This window comes from Dunckerocampus dactyliophorus, chromosome 4 (assembly GCF_027744805.1).
Source record: "Dunckerocampus dactyliophorus isolate RoL2022-P2 chromosome 4, RoL_Ddac_1.1, whole genome shotgun sequence".
Lineage (NCBI taxonomy): Eukaryota > Metazoa > Chordata > Actinopteri > Syngnathiformes > Syngnathidae > Dunckerocampus > Dunckerocampus dactyliophorus.
In genome coordinates, this window is record NC_072822.1 from 6,500,599 (window position 1) to 6,515,292 (window position 14,694).

The 14,694-nt window shown below is 40.2% G+C and overlaps 1 protein-coding gene across 3 annotated transcripts in view; it reads left to right on the plus strand.

Moving 5' to 3' along the window:
• Window positions 1-14,694, plus strand: part of ipo11 (importin 11) — a 118,207-nt gene that overhangs the window by 32,633 nt on the left and 70,880 nt on the right. For all 3 annotated transcript variants that reach the window (XM_054772928.1, XM_054772930.1, XM_054772929.1), the window contains one exon: window positions 8,003-8,108. In XM_054772928.1, coding sequence (XP_054628903.1) covers window positions 8,003-8,108 — 106 coding nt within the window. The remainder of the gene's footprint in view (window positions 1-8,002; window positions 8,109-14,694) is intronic.

The following is a 14,694-nucleotide window of genomic DNA, read 5'->3' on the forward strand; positions in this document are numbered from 1 at the left end:
AATGATTAAGTTCAATTCATTTTATTTCTATAGCGCCAAATCACAACAGCAGTTATCTCATGGCACTTTAAAGAGGATGGTCACATTCATAAATGAAAACAGACAACCAAGTGAAACCCCACATGAGCAAGCACTTGGCGACAGAGGCAAGGAAAAACTCTCTGTTGAGCCATGGGGTATGTTGACCATCGAGTCAGCTGTTGTGACGGTGCTGCGCTTGCCGTTAGTTTTTCACCTGCACAGAAGTTGAGCACCTAGCTAAAATGCTCAGGAAAAAAGAGGAGAAAATAAGACATATTAGTTCAAGTTTATTGATGGATAGCCCCTTGAGATGAATCATCAAATTTTTAAGGGGGTCCAACATGAAAACATAAAATATACATTACAACACAATCACAAACAGCATACACGGGCTCCTAGCTACCACCCCAGCCCCACAAGCCCACAGTACCCACACAAAGCATCAATAATATGTCACACCGTTTTCTTGCGGATATTCAAATGAGGTGAGAGTGGATAAAATACATTTAGTTGAATCAGGGTGGACAGGTAGAGGTCTGTAAATACTACCTATAATAAGATGTTTATTTTCATGAAGTTTTAACTCAACAAAAAGACATTCAAAAAGAGATGGGAGTACTTTTGGAGTGACAATTTCAGAGCTAAAATGCAAGGGAATATAAATAGCCACACCTCCTCCTCTGTTGCCCCTATCTGCTCTGTATTGCATATAATTATCTAGTTTAATGTCATTATCATTAATTTTGCTATGTTTCAGCAAAGGTGAGTATATGGGGTTTATACTGAATGACCCACACTCTAATCGGATACATTTTTGGGAGAAGGCTCCTTATATTCATGTGTATAATTTTTAGTCCTTTTAGTGAATCAATTATGAATCAGATATATCAGATATAATATTAGGCATACTGTAAATAAGATAACATAGACTCACATGTTAGCAGTTCCTTGTTTTTTTTCTGGACAGCTTTAAATGGCTTTACGCTCGTATTACCCAATATAGCAGACATAATAAGAGTAAATAAACCATTTAAGACGTAAATAAAACTCCTGCTCGTGTTTGTCGCAGTAAATGTGTTCCTGAGGGAGACCTTAGGTGGAAAGATGTGTGGAGGACAGGAAGCGGCGTCAGAGGTTCAGAGTTGAGTTTTAGCTTGTCGTAGGTTATGGCCCCAGCAGTAGCTTGTGTTATTATGATTATTATGTTATTATTGTGTTGTGAGATAAATGACTGTTCAGGCGATCACGTCTGGTGCCTGTCTCACCAAACAATTACCGACATGTAGAATACTACAATCACAGAGAATGCCTCTTCTGCCTTGTATTTGTATTTTACTTCATATACTGTAGTTATTTCATGTAGCCATTTTTATCCTTGAAAATGCTTCATTTAGGCCAAGAATGAGTACAATTTGATAAAATGGCCTGGGTGAATGAGAATATTCACAGACATAAGTAAATAATTACTTTTTGATTTTAACAGCAGCCTTAATATGAGCTGACATTTATAGTGTTGTTGTGTTTTTAGTCATGTCCCACAGTAATAACCTGAGCTCAGTGTCTAGGCCCGGCACTTCTTGTACACCATATAGCATTTGTGACGTATAAATGATGGTCTTGGGTGCTCGTAAACTACAACTAGCTGCCCTCTCTTCACCGAGGTATTTTATAGTTCTGTAAATATACAGTATCTTGCAGCCCTCAGAGAAAGCTTTTTTCAACTCAAAAGACACATGTCAGCATATAACCACTGGGCTCTATCCCCCAAAAATGATTAGAGTTAGATGTAAATATGCTACGTCTGTAATCTTTGTATTTGTTTGAAAGAAAGTGGTTCAACATAATGTGCCCTGTGCCATTAGGAGTGGTTCCGACTTTCTTGACAGTTCCGTTTACCTTTCCTGAATCCTCACCTCTGGCGACGTTTCAGTGCTAACAATCCAAGCTCCTGCTTCAGCCCATCTGTCTCGTCTGTTTGTGCTCATGCATCTGTTAGTCAGGATGAGTGAGCTCAAATGCGACCGAGAGGCGTCGAGCTGCTCAAACTGCGCAAGCCCCGTTTGGATCATAATTTTTTTTTTTTTTTGCCGGGAGGCACATGCACGCCACATTCCTGCCGCCATCACTTTGGAGGACATTATCTCGGCGTCGTGCACCCCACAGTAGCAGCAGCCCTGAAGTAATCTGCATCCTAAATGCTTCACTGACTGCATGATTTCAGCGTTTCTATAAGGGCACGGGCCATATGGCTGCATCGGTGGCTGTAATTGTAATGGTCTGTTGTCATTTCAATATTAAGGGCACTGTTTGGATGGTGCTTTGAGGAGCATCATTGGACCAGGTCCTTACAGTGTTTCTGTGAAAATCACCACAACATGAAGAATATCCTGCAGACGCATGCGCCAATGCCAGTGTCAGAGTATTCTGGCTTAGTAAAAGTGCCACTGACTAGCACTCCATTTGCCAAGTCTGTGCAACGACATGCACTCAGCATTAGTAATCAATAACTGTACACAGCCTGTTAAGCCCGGCTTTTTACCACCTGTTTTGGTGTCACTGACACAAGAGCAAGAAGTCCTTCTGCCAATATGTGGTGCGTCCGAAAAGTTCCAGGACTGACGTCACAAAACATATACAGTCATGGACCACCTTTGATTCTTCAGTTTATTGATCCATTTTAATGCCTACTACAACTAAAGGTACATTTGTTTGGACAAACTGAATGATGATAACAAATATATCTCATTAGAGTTTAATTTAAGGGCTGATATTTAGCAACTTACATGGTTTTCTTGATAATGACCAAAATCACTTAAGTTCTTACATGAATAGCTATAGCATTTTACTGCCAAAAAATGTAACTCTGATGAGCTATTTTTGTTGTCATTGTTATTTTTGTCCAAACAAAGGTACCTACCGGTCATTAATATGAACAAGAAACTGAAGAAACAAGTTTGGTCTAATCATTTTTTCCATGACTGTATTTCAAATCCAAACTACAAACTCTTTCGAAAGTAATGCCTATGTAGTCTTAACACACTTTCCAAGCATCCTCTACCACATCTTCATGCATTCCTGGAAGGATTCTTCCGGGATCCTCCGCAGCTCCATTGTCATGGCCATTTAGATCAGTGGTTCTCAACTGGTGGGTGGTGACCCAAAAGTGGGTATCTGATGCGTTCCGGGTGGTGTCACAGACAGCTAGACATTAAAATATGTAATATACAACCAATTTTAAAATTGTATTTTAAATGTCAAATTGAAAAATATTTTAGTCATCTTCCTGTAGGGATGTCCCGATCCACATTTTTTGGCTTCCAATCCGATTTTTTTTTAGTCTTGCCAATCAGATCCGATCTTTTTAGTTTTTTTAATAATAATAATAATAACCTTTTGTTACAAACATGAATTTGTGGGATTACACAGCATGACCAAGAATATTGTTTGGCTTTTGTAACAAACCTCTGTGAGTCAGGTCCCTAATCCAATGAAATATCCAATAAAAGATACAATTGGACAAAATGGGCATGCAAAATACTTTTAGGGTAGGACAAATTATTTGACATGGTTATAGATCAATTTTTGGTGTGATTTAGTAGAGTAAGATTTTTTTAAACAAACTCTCTTAGGGCCCTATGAAATCCATTTTATTTTTTTCTCCCAAATCCCGTTTTCTCTGCTTTAATTTTTTAGAATTCAACTTTTTTTCTCGTAATATTTTGATTTTATTCTCATAAAATTAAAGCTGTTTTTTTTTTAAACTCTCTACTTGTAAATTTTCTTTTGGTAATTCTGACTTTATTCCGTTAATATTTGAACTTATTCGCGGAAAATTATAACTTTTTCCATAATGTAATTTTCCAGAAATGACAATTGAATGCATATTTGTTTGTTTTTCAGAATATTATGACTTTAAAAAAATCTTTCTTTAATATTTCAGCATTATGCTACTAAAATGACATTATTTTTCCTCATAATATTCCAACGTTATTCTGACTTTTTTTGCGTTAGATTACAACTTTTGTCTCTTAATATTTTGACTTTGTTCTTGTAACATTACTGCTGATTTTTTCATTTTTGCTGATTTTTTTTTTGTTTTGTTAAATTATAGTTTTAGAATGTGCCAATCAAAAATCAGCTGTGGGTCACACTTTAAACACCCTGGTCTAAGTAGTAATAGAGGCACACTAAAAAACTACTATACTGATTAAGTAATCAAATATATGCATACATATTAGATACTAGATATATAGATGGTAGATATTGGCACTTAACACAACCTGATCTGTGTCAAAATTTGTGTGTAGACATGTCATCTTCATATAAACGTATTCAGCAAAAATGTTGAGGCAAGCCAAATTGTCTCTTCCCCAAACAAAACAAATATTTTGGCGTACGTTGGACTTTGTTTTCCTGGTTTTGAAGTAAGCCCTTGTCTGCTGCAAGCATAGTATTTCTACCTTCCAGCACTAGAGTGCTTGTTAAGCAATGATCTGTCGTTGTGGACGTGTCAAAGTATCCTTGAAGAAGATCCTCAAATGTGAGGTGTACCTGCTGCTGTGTCGTCAATGAGAATGTTCCTGCTGGGGAGCGATAAGAGTGTATTTTTCTTTATATTGAAGACACATTTATTTTCGAAGATGCAGGCAGGAGTATCAAAGTAATGTACAGTAAAATGTTGTCTTTTATTATGTTTTCTGTATTGTTAGTGAACATATTGCACCTCTTGTCCCCTCATTGAAGGGAAAATTGTGCAAGGCCAAATCAAATGCAGTTGAAATATGAGAAAGTGGTAGTAAGCATATCTTGCCCTTGCATGATATTCCTCAGTTTATTCATTCATGTTTTTTCTGTTGCCTGTTCCACACTCTGTCTACTATTACCCAGCTTTCTGTCTTATTGTCCCCTTTTTCGAATTCAGTGTTAGTTCCATGTTCCCTAAGCACTTGCCAGCAGTGTACTACAGGCAAATTGCCTTTTTTCATGTTGATTTTTTTTGCTCTCTGCAGTTGAAGAGCAGGTCATCTGAATACAAGTCACTGTTTTGTTGCACCACAGAGCTTCATTAAAAAAAATACAAAAATTACCGGAATTTCTGGACTAGCATACCTGAATATACGCCACGCACGCTAAATTTAAAGAGGAAAAAAACATTTGTACAGACAGTGGTGTGAAAAAGTGTTTACCCTCTTCCTGATTTATTATTTTTTTGCATGTTTGTCACACTTAAATGTTTCAGATCATCAGACAAATTTAAATATTAGTCAATGACAACACAACTGAAAACTAAATGCAGTTTTTAAATGAAACTTTATTATTAAGGGAGGAAAAAAATCCAAACCTACATATCCCTGTATGAAAAAGTGATTGCCCCCCTGTTAAAACATAAATGACTGAGATTAAAAGCCCGGTCACACCGCCCGAACTTTGCTGTAGCGTTCCTGGAGCGGTGAAAAAAAATTCATCACTGCTCGTAACTGTTCACCACCGTTTAACAGAAGTTGGCCCCTGTTAAGGTAACGCCGTATACGCTCGGCCACCGCTGATGGTCCCTCCTACCACTCCAAAAGTTTTGAGCTGCACAAAATATTGCGAGCGGTGAGGAGCGGGCAATTTTCCGCCACGGCAAAGTTCATCACCGCTCCAACAACGCCCAGTCAAAGTTTGGCGCCGCTAGACGCAAGTTCGTGGACGCTTGGGTCCGCTAGGCCAACGCAGAAATCTTGAACGCTGGATTAAACGTTGCACAAACTTTGGTGGAGTGGTTGTAAGCTTTTTTTCGAGTGGACACGGGATTACTGCAACGGTGTCAGGCCTTGAAGCAGCGATCCATTGCGGTGATGAACTTTGGTTTGGCGTTGGTATGGAGGTGTCGGAGGGGGACCAGAATTTGGCTATAAATAGGGGGAGAAATGGACCAGGAGCCCATTTGGAATAGCTGTTGAGTGCAGACCTCAGTTACAGTATATCGAATTTGCTTAAAGTTACAGTAAAACTGTACTACCATGGATGCTGAGAGACTTGCTATGATTGGTGCACTAGTCCAGCAGCAGAATCAACCTCCTCAGATTGCAACAAGCTGTTGACAGAAGGAGAAGAGAGAGAAGAAGGAGAGGCAGAGTTGTGTGGGTCAGACAGTGGATACTGAGAAGGCCTGAACATGGACTGTATGACAAGCTGATGGTGGAGCTGAGGAATGAGGATCCACAAGCCTTCCAGCACTTCATGAGGATACCACCAGCCCGCATGCGCAGAACGCCGCTCTACCAACGCTCGCGTCACCGCTAAACCAATGTTTGCTACCGTTAAACCAACGCTAAAGCAACGCCGGCTTAAGCGGTGCACCGTTAGGACAACACCCGTGTTTTCGATTTTTTTTCCCATTTTGTGCGCGGTTACGAGCGTTGATTAATTTTTTTCACCGCTCCAGGAGCGCTACAGCAAAGTTCGGGCGGTGTGATTGGGTCTTCAGTGAGCTTTTTCAGTCTGGAAAAGGTTATAAAGCCATTTCTAAAGCTTTGGGACTCCAGAGAACCACAGTGAGAGCCATTATCCACAAATAACAAAAACACGGAACAGTGGTGAACCTTCCCAGGAGTGGCCGGCCAACCAAAATTATCCCAAGAGTACAGCAACGACTCATCCAAGAAGCCACAAAAGACCCCACAACAACATCCAAAGAACTGCAGGCTCACTCACTCACTTGCCTCAGTTAAGCTCAGTGTTCATGACTCCACCATAAGAAAGACACTGCGCAAAAACTGCCTGCAAGGCAGAGTTCCAAGATGAAGACCTGCTGCTGAACAAAAAGAACATTAAGTCTCGGCTCAGTTTTGCCAGAAAACATCTTGGTGATCCCCAAGACCATTGGGAAGACACTCTGTGGTCTGATGAGACAAAAGAAAAGACATGCTTGAAAACCTTCCAATTTGACTGAATTACAACAATTCTGCAAAGATGAGTGAGCCAAAATTCCTCCACAGCGCTGTAAGAGACTCATTGCAAGTTATTGCAAATGCTTGATTGCAGTTGTTGCTGCTAAGGGTGGCAATCACTTTTTCTCACAGGGCCATGTAGGTTTGGATTTTTTTCTCCCTTAATAACTGCATTTTGTGTTCAGATGTGTTGTCACAGACTAGTATTTAAATTTGTTTGATGATCTGAAACATTCAAGTGTGACAAACGTGAAAAATAAGAACTCAGGAAGGGCCAAACACTTTTTCACACCACTGCATGTAAGCCACACCTGTCTATAAGCGGGTGTTCACGTTATAACTTGGAATATTTAGTATAGAGAAAGATGATACACAGAAAGATTTTTTAAACTTTTAATTAAACAAATGTTTTTTCCAAACGGTGTGTGTAATACATCTGATCAAACAGTAGCCCGCCGGAAAAGTCATTCATCGCTGGCCTCATCCTCGTCTTTCCGTACTAAACCACTAAAGTTGTAATCTTCAGAGTCGGAACCGAACAGCCCCACAATTCCCTCACCACACGCCCCACCAGTTTCTCTCCCTCTTTCGTTGTCACTCCCAGCGCCACAACCGCCCCCGAGGCAAATCAGTCCCCAAGCCCGTGCTCCCCTCCCCACGCAGCAGTCCAGCGTGCCGAAATCTGCTGGCAACAGTCGACTTCCTGACACCACTCCCTGCTGCCAAGATCCAACGGCAAACTGGCAGCAAAAGCCACTCGATCGAGCACCTTCATCCTGCAAGCCGCATCACATGCACCTCTCCACGCGTTCTCCATGATGAGGGCGCGCCTACGAAGAGCCGATGCAGAATGCAATCTCAAATTAGCCGCATCACTGTACACAAGCGTGTACAGTGCCACAAGCGTGACAAAAAAGTAGCGGCAAATACGCCGGAAATTGCAATACATAAAATGTTTTAATATTACAAGTGTGGAAGTGCTGCAATTTTGTAGTCTGATTTATGAAATTGCTGACTCAGTTTTGATGTTTTTCTTTTGTCTGCAGTTTACAACGCGGTGGGACTCGCTGCCTTTGAGTTGTTTGACAATGTGGACTTTGACCAGTGGTTCAACAATCAGCTTCTTGGAGAGTTGCAAGTCAGCCATCACAGGTGAAGTTTGAAAAGGTGGTTCATATGGGTTTCTCTCTGAGAGGCTCACATACACCATCCATCCATCTACTGCAGCATATCCCATCTGGGCACACACCGGACTAGTCAATCGCAGGGCAGCTTTTACCATGCTTATGTTATCATTTGATCTATTTTTAATGTTCTGCTATGTACATGGCAAAGGGTGATATTTGTTTCCACTTCAATTTAAATTGGTGTTTAACTTAATATATGCTCATTTTCAAACATCGGCAGTGCTCACGACATTGCATATTTAACAGGCCTGTCAGAGTAGCACGAACTAATTTCCAATTGACCTCTGTCATGCTATTGATTTAAATTATCAGCGCAGTGAGTATACTGCAAAAAGCCTCATTAGCTTCCAGCCGATATCTCACAGCCGTATCACAACAGCCGCCAGTGTCCGCTCATTTGCTCGCAAGCTAGTGACACAGAAGTAGAACTGACGAAGCAGCCTCATCAACCGTCTCATCATCTGCAGACTCAGACAGTGAGCCGGGAGATGAGCGCATTTAAAAAGTGATGAGAAAGTGCTAGAGAGAGAGAGAGAAAGCGAGAGTGAGCGGCTGGTATGAGTGATATGAAGAACAAAGAAGTGCCCTGCAGGCACAAATGCCAGGGCAATCAAAACACGTAGCCGGCAGCACTCAAAAGATCAGCCACGCAGGCACACCTCAGAGAGCTGGTGTATTGATGTCACAATGACACTGCAGCTCAGGTGCCCAATATTTTATTTAATTTATTTTTTGAGCCTGCATGACTCCAAGGATTCAGTGTTTTGAATGCAGACTTTCCTGGAGCATTGGTTCAGATTTTATCTATGCTTCACAAACCAGTCAAACAATTGTTGAGTCATAGAATTACTCGCTATTTATATAGGATAACTGTAAAATTTTATGAATTAAATACATTGTCCATCCATCCATCCATCCATCCATCCATCCATCCATCCATCCATCCATCCATCCATCCATCCATCCATCCATCCATCCATCCATCCATCCATCCATCCATTCATCCATTCATCCATCCATCCATTCATTCATCCATTCATTCATTTTCTTCCGCTTATCCGGGTCCGGGTCGTGGGGGCAGCAGTGTCAGTAAGGAAGTCCAGACTTCCCTGTCCCCGGCCACCTCTTCCAGTTCCACCAGGGAAGACACCAAGGCGTTCCCAGGCCAGCTGTGAGACATAATCAAATCAATTTTAACAAATTTTAACCTATATACATACAATTAATGCGATCGCTTCTCCTGCCGCCTGCAAGACGTACAGCAGAGAATTGTTAAACGTACAGCCATGTAGAGACAGAAATGACATGCCGTCATGTAAATAAGATCAATTAAATCGCTGGTGTCATACAAAGTAGTCATCTATGATCAACAAGCATTGTTAGTCATTTTTAGTGCTTGACCATTTAGGTGAGAAGCATTTCATATTCAATGAATTGTACAGGCAGCCAGTGTGGGGAAGCTAGTACTGAAGAAATATGATCTCTTAGTTTTAGTCAGCACTCGAGCAGCAGTCTTTTCAGGTTCCTATGCAAATAAGGAAAAGTCTGGAATTTGATTTGACAAATTTCCAGGTCTGGAAAAGTATGTAAAGTGAAAACTCAATTTTGGAAAAATATTCATGTTTTCAAGACTGTTACCACTTTAGTGTTCTCTTAACGATAACACTACAAATAACTAAATTGTGGATGGATCTGTTTTTCTAAGGTGCTTGCTAGAGCAGCTAAGATGTTTGTGTGAGAACACACAGTAGGTGACTCATTCTGGAAAACATTTGAGAAGATTGACAAGTTAAACGGCAGGCCCTCTGCTCCTGTCCTCCAACAACTCCTTTTAACCCTTGAAGAGTTATTGTCCATATTTTGGACAGTGAGATTTATTTTAAAGAGAAAAGCATTTGGGGAAAAAACGTTTGATTGCTTCAAGGTCTCCCAGGTTGGAAATAGATGAAAAACAAAAAAAATGGCACCATGCCAACATTTGTAAAGTGTTGCATCTCTGAGCAAAATAAAAATGCTCCAGAACGTTACAAAAGTCCAAGTTTTGACACATAGACTCCCATTATAATGTCTATTTTTTGATGCACTGAAAACCTCATATTTTATCATGCATTTCCCGTGATTTCCGCTTCAATCCATTCAGTGGCGAGTCGAAAAACAGCAGAGAGGGATTTTTTTTTTTTTTGAATTTACACCCACAATCCACTGGATGGCGACACAGCCTAACTAATAGCGTCTTTGCAATGAGCGCCCAATCGTGCAAAATGAACGTCATGGAAACTGTCCATCTTGCTAGAATAGGTGCGTGTGTGTGTGTGTGCATTGCTGGGTGAAGTTATTTTGCAAAATAAAGTGTTATTTGCAAAATTGTGCATGTATGCACGGAGCATGCGTGTCTGTGGTTGCAGCGTCAGCGGCGCGTCAGCGGCGCGTAAGCGGCGCGTCACTCCAACATGGCGGCTCTGCTTGGGGGAATGCTGGGAGTTGTAGTTTGATGTTTCTATTGGTCCAGCGTTTGAATCTGACCCCCCCCCTCCCTCTTCCTATTGGATAGCGGTGTTTTGAGAGCATTTCCCAATGCGGCTCGCCTTGGAAAACAAGCTTTTTCTCTGCAAAACAGCTTTTTGTCGATAAAACAGCTTTTTGTCTGCAAGACAGCTTTTTGGCTTTTAAAACCTTGCAAAACGCTTTCTTGCATGCTGCAGAGGCCACACCTGGACCTTCACGAAAGAGAAAGCAGTGTGGACTTTGTGACACACCCACTGAGAGCGTCCAATGTCTGCTCGAAATGCGGCGTATCAGTATGACGAAATCATATGAGGCCGACTTGCATGAATTGTTCGAAAAAAAAAAAAGTTGTTTATTGTTCATGTTCATTCACGTTCAAAAATAAATAAATACAAAAAACTATATATGCATGGATAGGTCTGATGCCACTGAATATTTTGAGTGGTTGAAAGTAAAAAAAATATTCAGAAATTATACACTTCCAAGGGTCTGTCAATATTTGAACAAAAAAACGCGTTATGGGGTAATTAACATAAAATTGCCATTGTCAAAAAAATGTGCATGCCACAAAAAATCTGTTGTTGTGATTTTTTAACATATTCAAGGCCCTAATTATTCATATCAAACATTCCAATTTTAATTAATTTTTTTATATAGATATACACATAATTGTTTTTTGCTGAAAGCACATTATTGCTTTTATTGTACATAGAGGGTATCAAAAATAAATAAATAAATAAAAACTATATATGTATGGATAGGTCTGATGCCACTGAAAATTTTGAGTGGTCGAAAGTAAAAAAGTATTCAGAAATGACTGAGTTATTACATTTTAAAGACAGAGCCAAATTTGGGCAAAAAAATCAGTTGTGGCATATGTGTGAAAAAACTCTTCACGGGTTAAGGCACGGCACGTTTTACTGCTGCTTCAACGGAGAGGTGATGTCCACCCACATTCTGTCCCCATTTTGGACAGAACTCGTAATGGGCAAATGTGAATTTTCTGCCGACTGGCTTTGACAGCTCAAATATAAAGAAGAGTTGGCTAAAGATTCCAAATGGACACAAAAAACTAAATGCAGACTTTGTAAACCTTTTGGCATCTCCAACATGGGGGGTGGCATCAGTTGTGAGTCATAAGCAGGGGAAAAAGCATCATCTGGTCACCACCTTCTTTTTGTTTTCGACCCAATCCAGAGACCAAGTCCAACAATGTTTCATCCTTATTTGTCCGAGCTACATTGCCTAGCTATAATCTGCTGGTAAATATATGACCCTCCTTGGGTTTCTTGCATTTTTTTGCACATAGACCGGCCGTAGGGGCCCATACAGCTGGTTGAGACATAAGCTTTTGGGTCAACCCAGTTACCCTACAGAGGAAACTCATTTGGGCCATTTTTATCCGCAATCTTGTTGTTTCGGCCACAACCCAAGGCTCATGACCATAGGTGAGGGTGGGAACATAGATCGACCGGTAAATTGAGAGCTTTGCCTTCCAGTCTGTTACAGTGGCAGATCCACGTGTTGACCTTGTACGCCAACCTTCCCCTCACTTGTGAACAAGACCTCAAGATACTTGAAACCCCTCCACTTGGTTCTTGAGACATGGAACTTCACATGATACATCTATATACTTAGTCTGGGAACAATCTGGAAAAAGTATGAAATTTTGAAGTGTCAAATCCATAGGAGCCCTGTGTCCTTTGAGAGCAGAGTCTATAGAGACTTGCAGGAGCAGCCTGTTTTTTATCACTACATGTAGTCTTAATCTTCATTGAAGTCCCATTGAATACCCACGTCCATAATAACTAACTTAGTTCTGATCTAGTCTTACACGTGACACCTGCTGTTTTTTGTTCTGTTCTCGCGTGCTGAATCAAGGCATGTTTTGCTCGGTACTGCATGCTCCTTTTTGAAGATACTTATGCCATCCATGCATATGTAGGTTCTTCATGAATATTAAAGCTAGGACTTCTTTTTTTTATCTTCTTCACCGGAGTATAGTCATTTGTCCTCTGCAGCAAATAGTGGCTTGTGTTTTCATTCTCATGTGGTTGCTTAGCTGTAAGGAATGCTTTGTAATGCACAGGATGGCATGCATGTTTCCCAGTGGTATGCATTACTAAGAAGATATAGGATACGGTCTGACATATACAAAAGAAAATGTGCTGGTGAGAATGCTAATATGTTCAGTCGCAGTACTGAGTTAAAACTCACAGAAGTGTCTATGTTCTGTTGTTGTTCTAAAGATGATTAAGATCACTTCCTTCATATATCCCTTGTAGACTAGACTCTAATATACAGTGCTTTAAATAGACTGTAATTTTATCATAATTATGGCACAGGCTTTACAGTATATGTACAGTTTATGTCCACACATGTTGTGGTGTTGTTAATTTCCACATTATCTCGAAGCAGTGTGAAATGAAGTGATTCAGACCCCTCAAATGAAGAACAGCAACATAACTACAGTCTATTTACAGAGCATTAAAATGTGCAAACATTGTCTTCCTGTTCACTCCGCTATAAGTAAGCTTCAAAATAAAAGCATTGCAGTATTAATCCGGATTGTATCACAGCAACTGAAAGAATGCACCCATCAATGATCACTAACTTTGCGTTTTTTAGATTGGGAGCCACCAAAAGAGAGATTTGTGCATGTACAAAAGCTGCATTGTCATTGTTGTCAATAAGTGCTTAAAAACTTTCAGAATAAAACAGGAGCAACTTACTTTGACAAATATAATAACACAAAGTATCTGCGGGGTCTTAAAAAGTCTACAATCCAATAACATTAATTTGCGGGGTTTTAAAATTCTTTTAACATCTCATAAAATACAGTTTTAAAAAGGTCACAAATGCATAAACTGGTCTCGCTTTTTTGTGTTTTTTTTTTTCGGACCCTGTAAGACATTTTCTGAATTCTTTTGCAGGATTTATCGCGCCCAACCACCTTGTGTAATGTGTCTGTGTTGCTGTATGTTACAGTAGAGCAAAGTAGTGGATAAAACTCAAAGAAAACCTACAGCAAATTACTTGTGTAAGATGTGTAAGTGAAAGGTCAACGATTTGTGTCTCCAGAACGAGCACAAATTGGATGCATGGTTGAAGACGTGTGAAATCGGTCTTAAATTATTCATTCTGGGCTTAAAAAAAAGTTTTAAGTCCTAAATTTCTCTTCTTGAAACCCGCCGAGACCCTGTAACGAACAATTAGACTGCTCCTCTGCTGGCTTTCGCCAAGAGTCGCAATCAAAGCTGTTTTTGGCAAGGTAGACGTGTTTTGAAAATGTACTTTGCATTTTCTGTAATTGTCCCTTCTTTTATGCAGAACACACATTCATGGCCATTTATTTTAAATCCTAGAGCTTTCAGAGATCACACTACTCTCTACTTACTCTTTTTTCCCTTTGAGGTTATCTTGAGGCACATTACGAGGATCAGAAATACTTATGATTATGATTTATTTTAATCATAAACGTGACCAATTCAGTGTAAATGGCAGTGCAGCCTGCAAAGCACATGACCCAGCATAATGCCTGTCCACAAAACTTTGGAGGATAGAGCAGAAGAACTCCAGCAACATCTGCTGTGGGTCTTGTGGAACCTGTGGGCCATCGTGCCCCTAGCAGATGTCTACTTGGACCAGCAGTGGCACAATAATGTGGCCAAATGCACTGAGTCCAGGTGCACAGCAAGGCGTTTGGAATGTGTGTATTGACGAGATGGTCAAAGTCCTGATGTCCTTGGCCTGGTTTTCATTTTGTCTTGCTCATCACAAAAAAGAAATGAATGACAAAAACTTTGCCACAGTCATTGGTACCTTAGTTAGCTTTATGAGTAAAGGACTATACCAGGTTCTTAGTTTTAGTAGATGTTCAAAATGAGGGAGTAAAATGATTTTGTTTTAACTAATACATAAATACCGTAAATGCTCTAAATGTAATGCTAATTATAGTCAGGATGTTGCCTGTGGTTATTTGCTTTTGTAGACCGATCAGGTAGGTAGTTCATAATCCATATATCTAGTTTGATTGTTTTCATTAC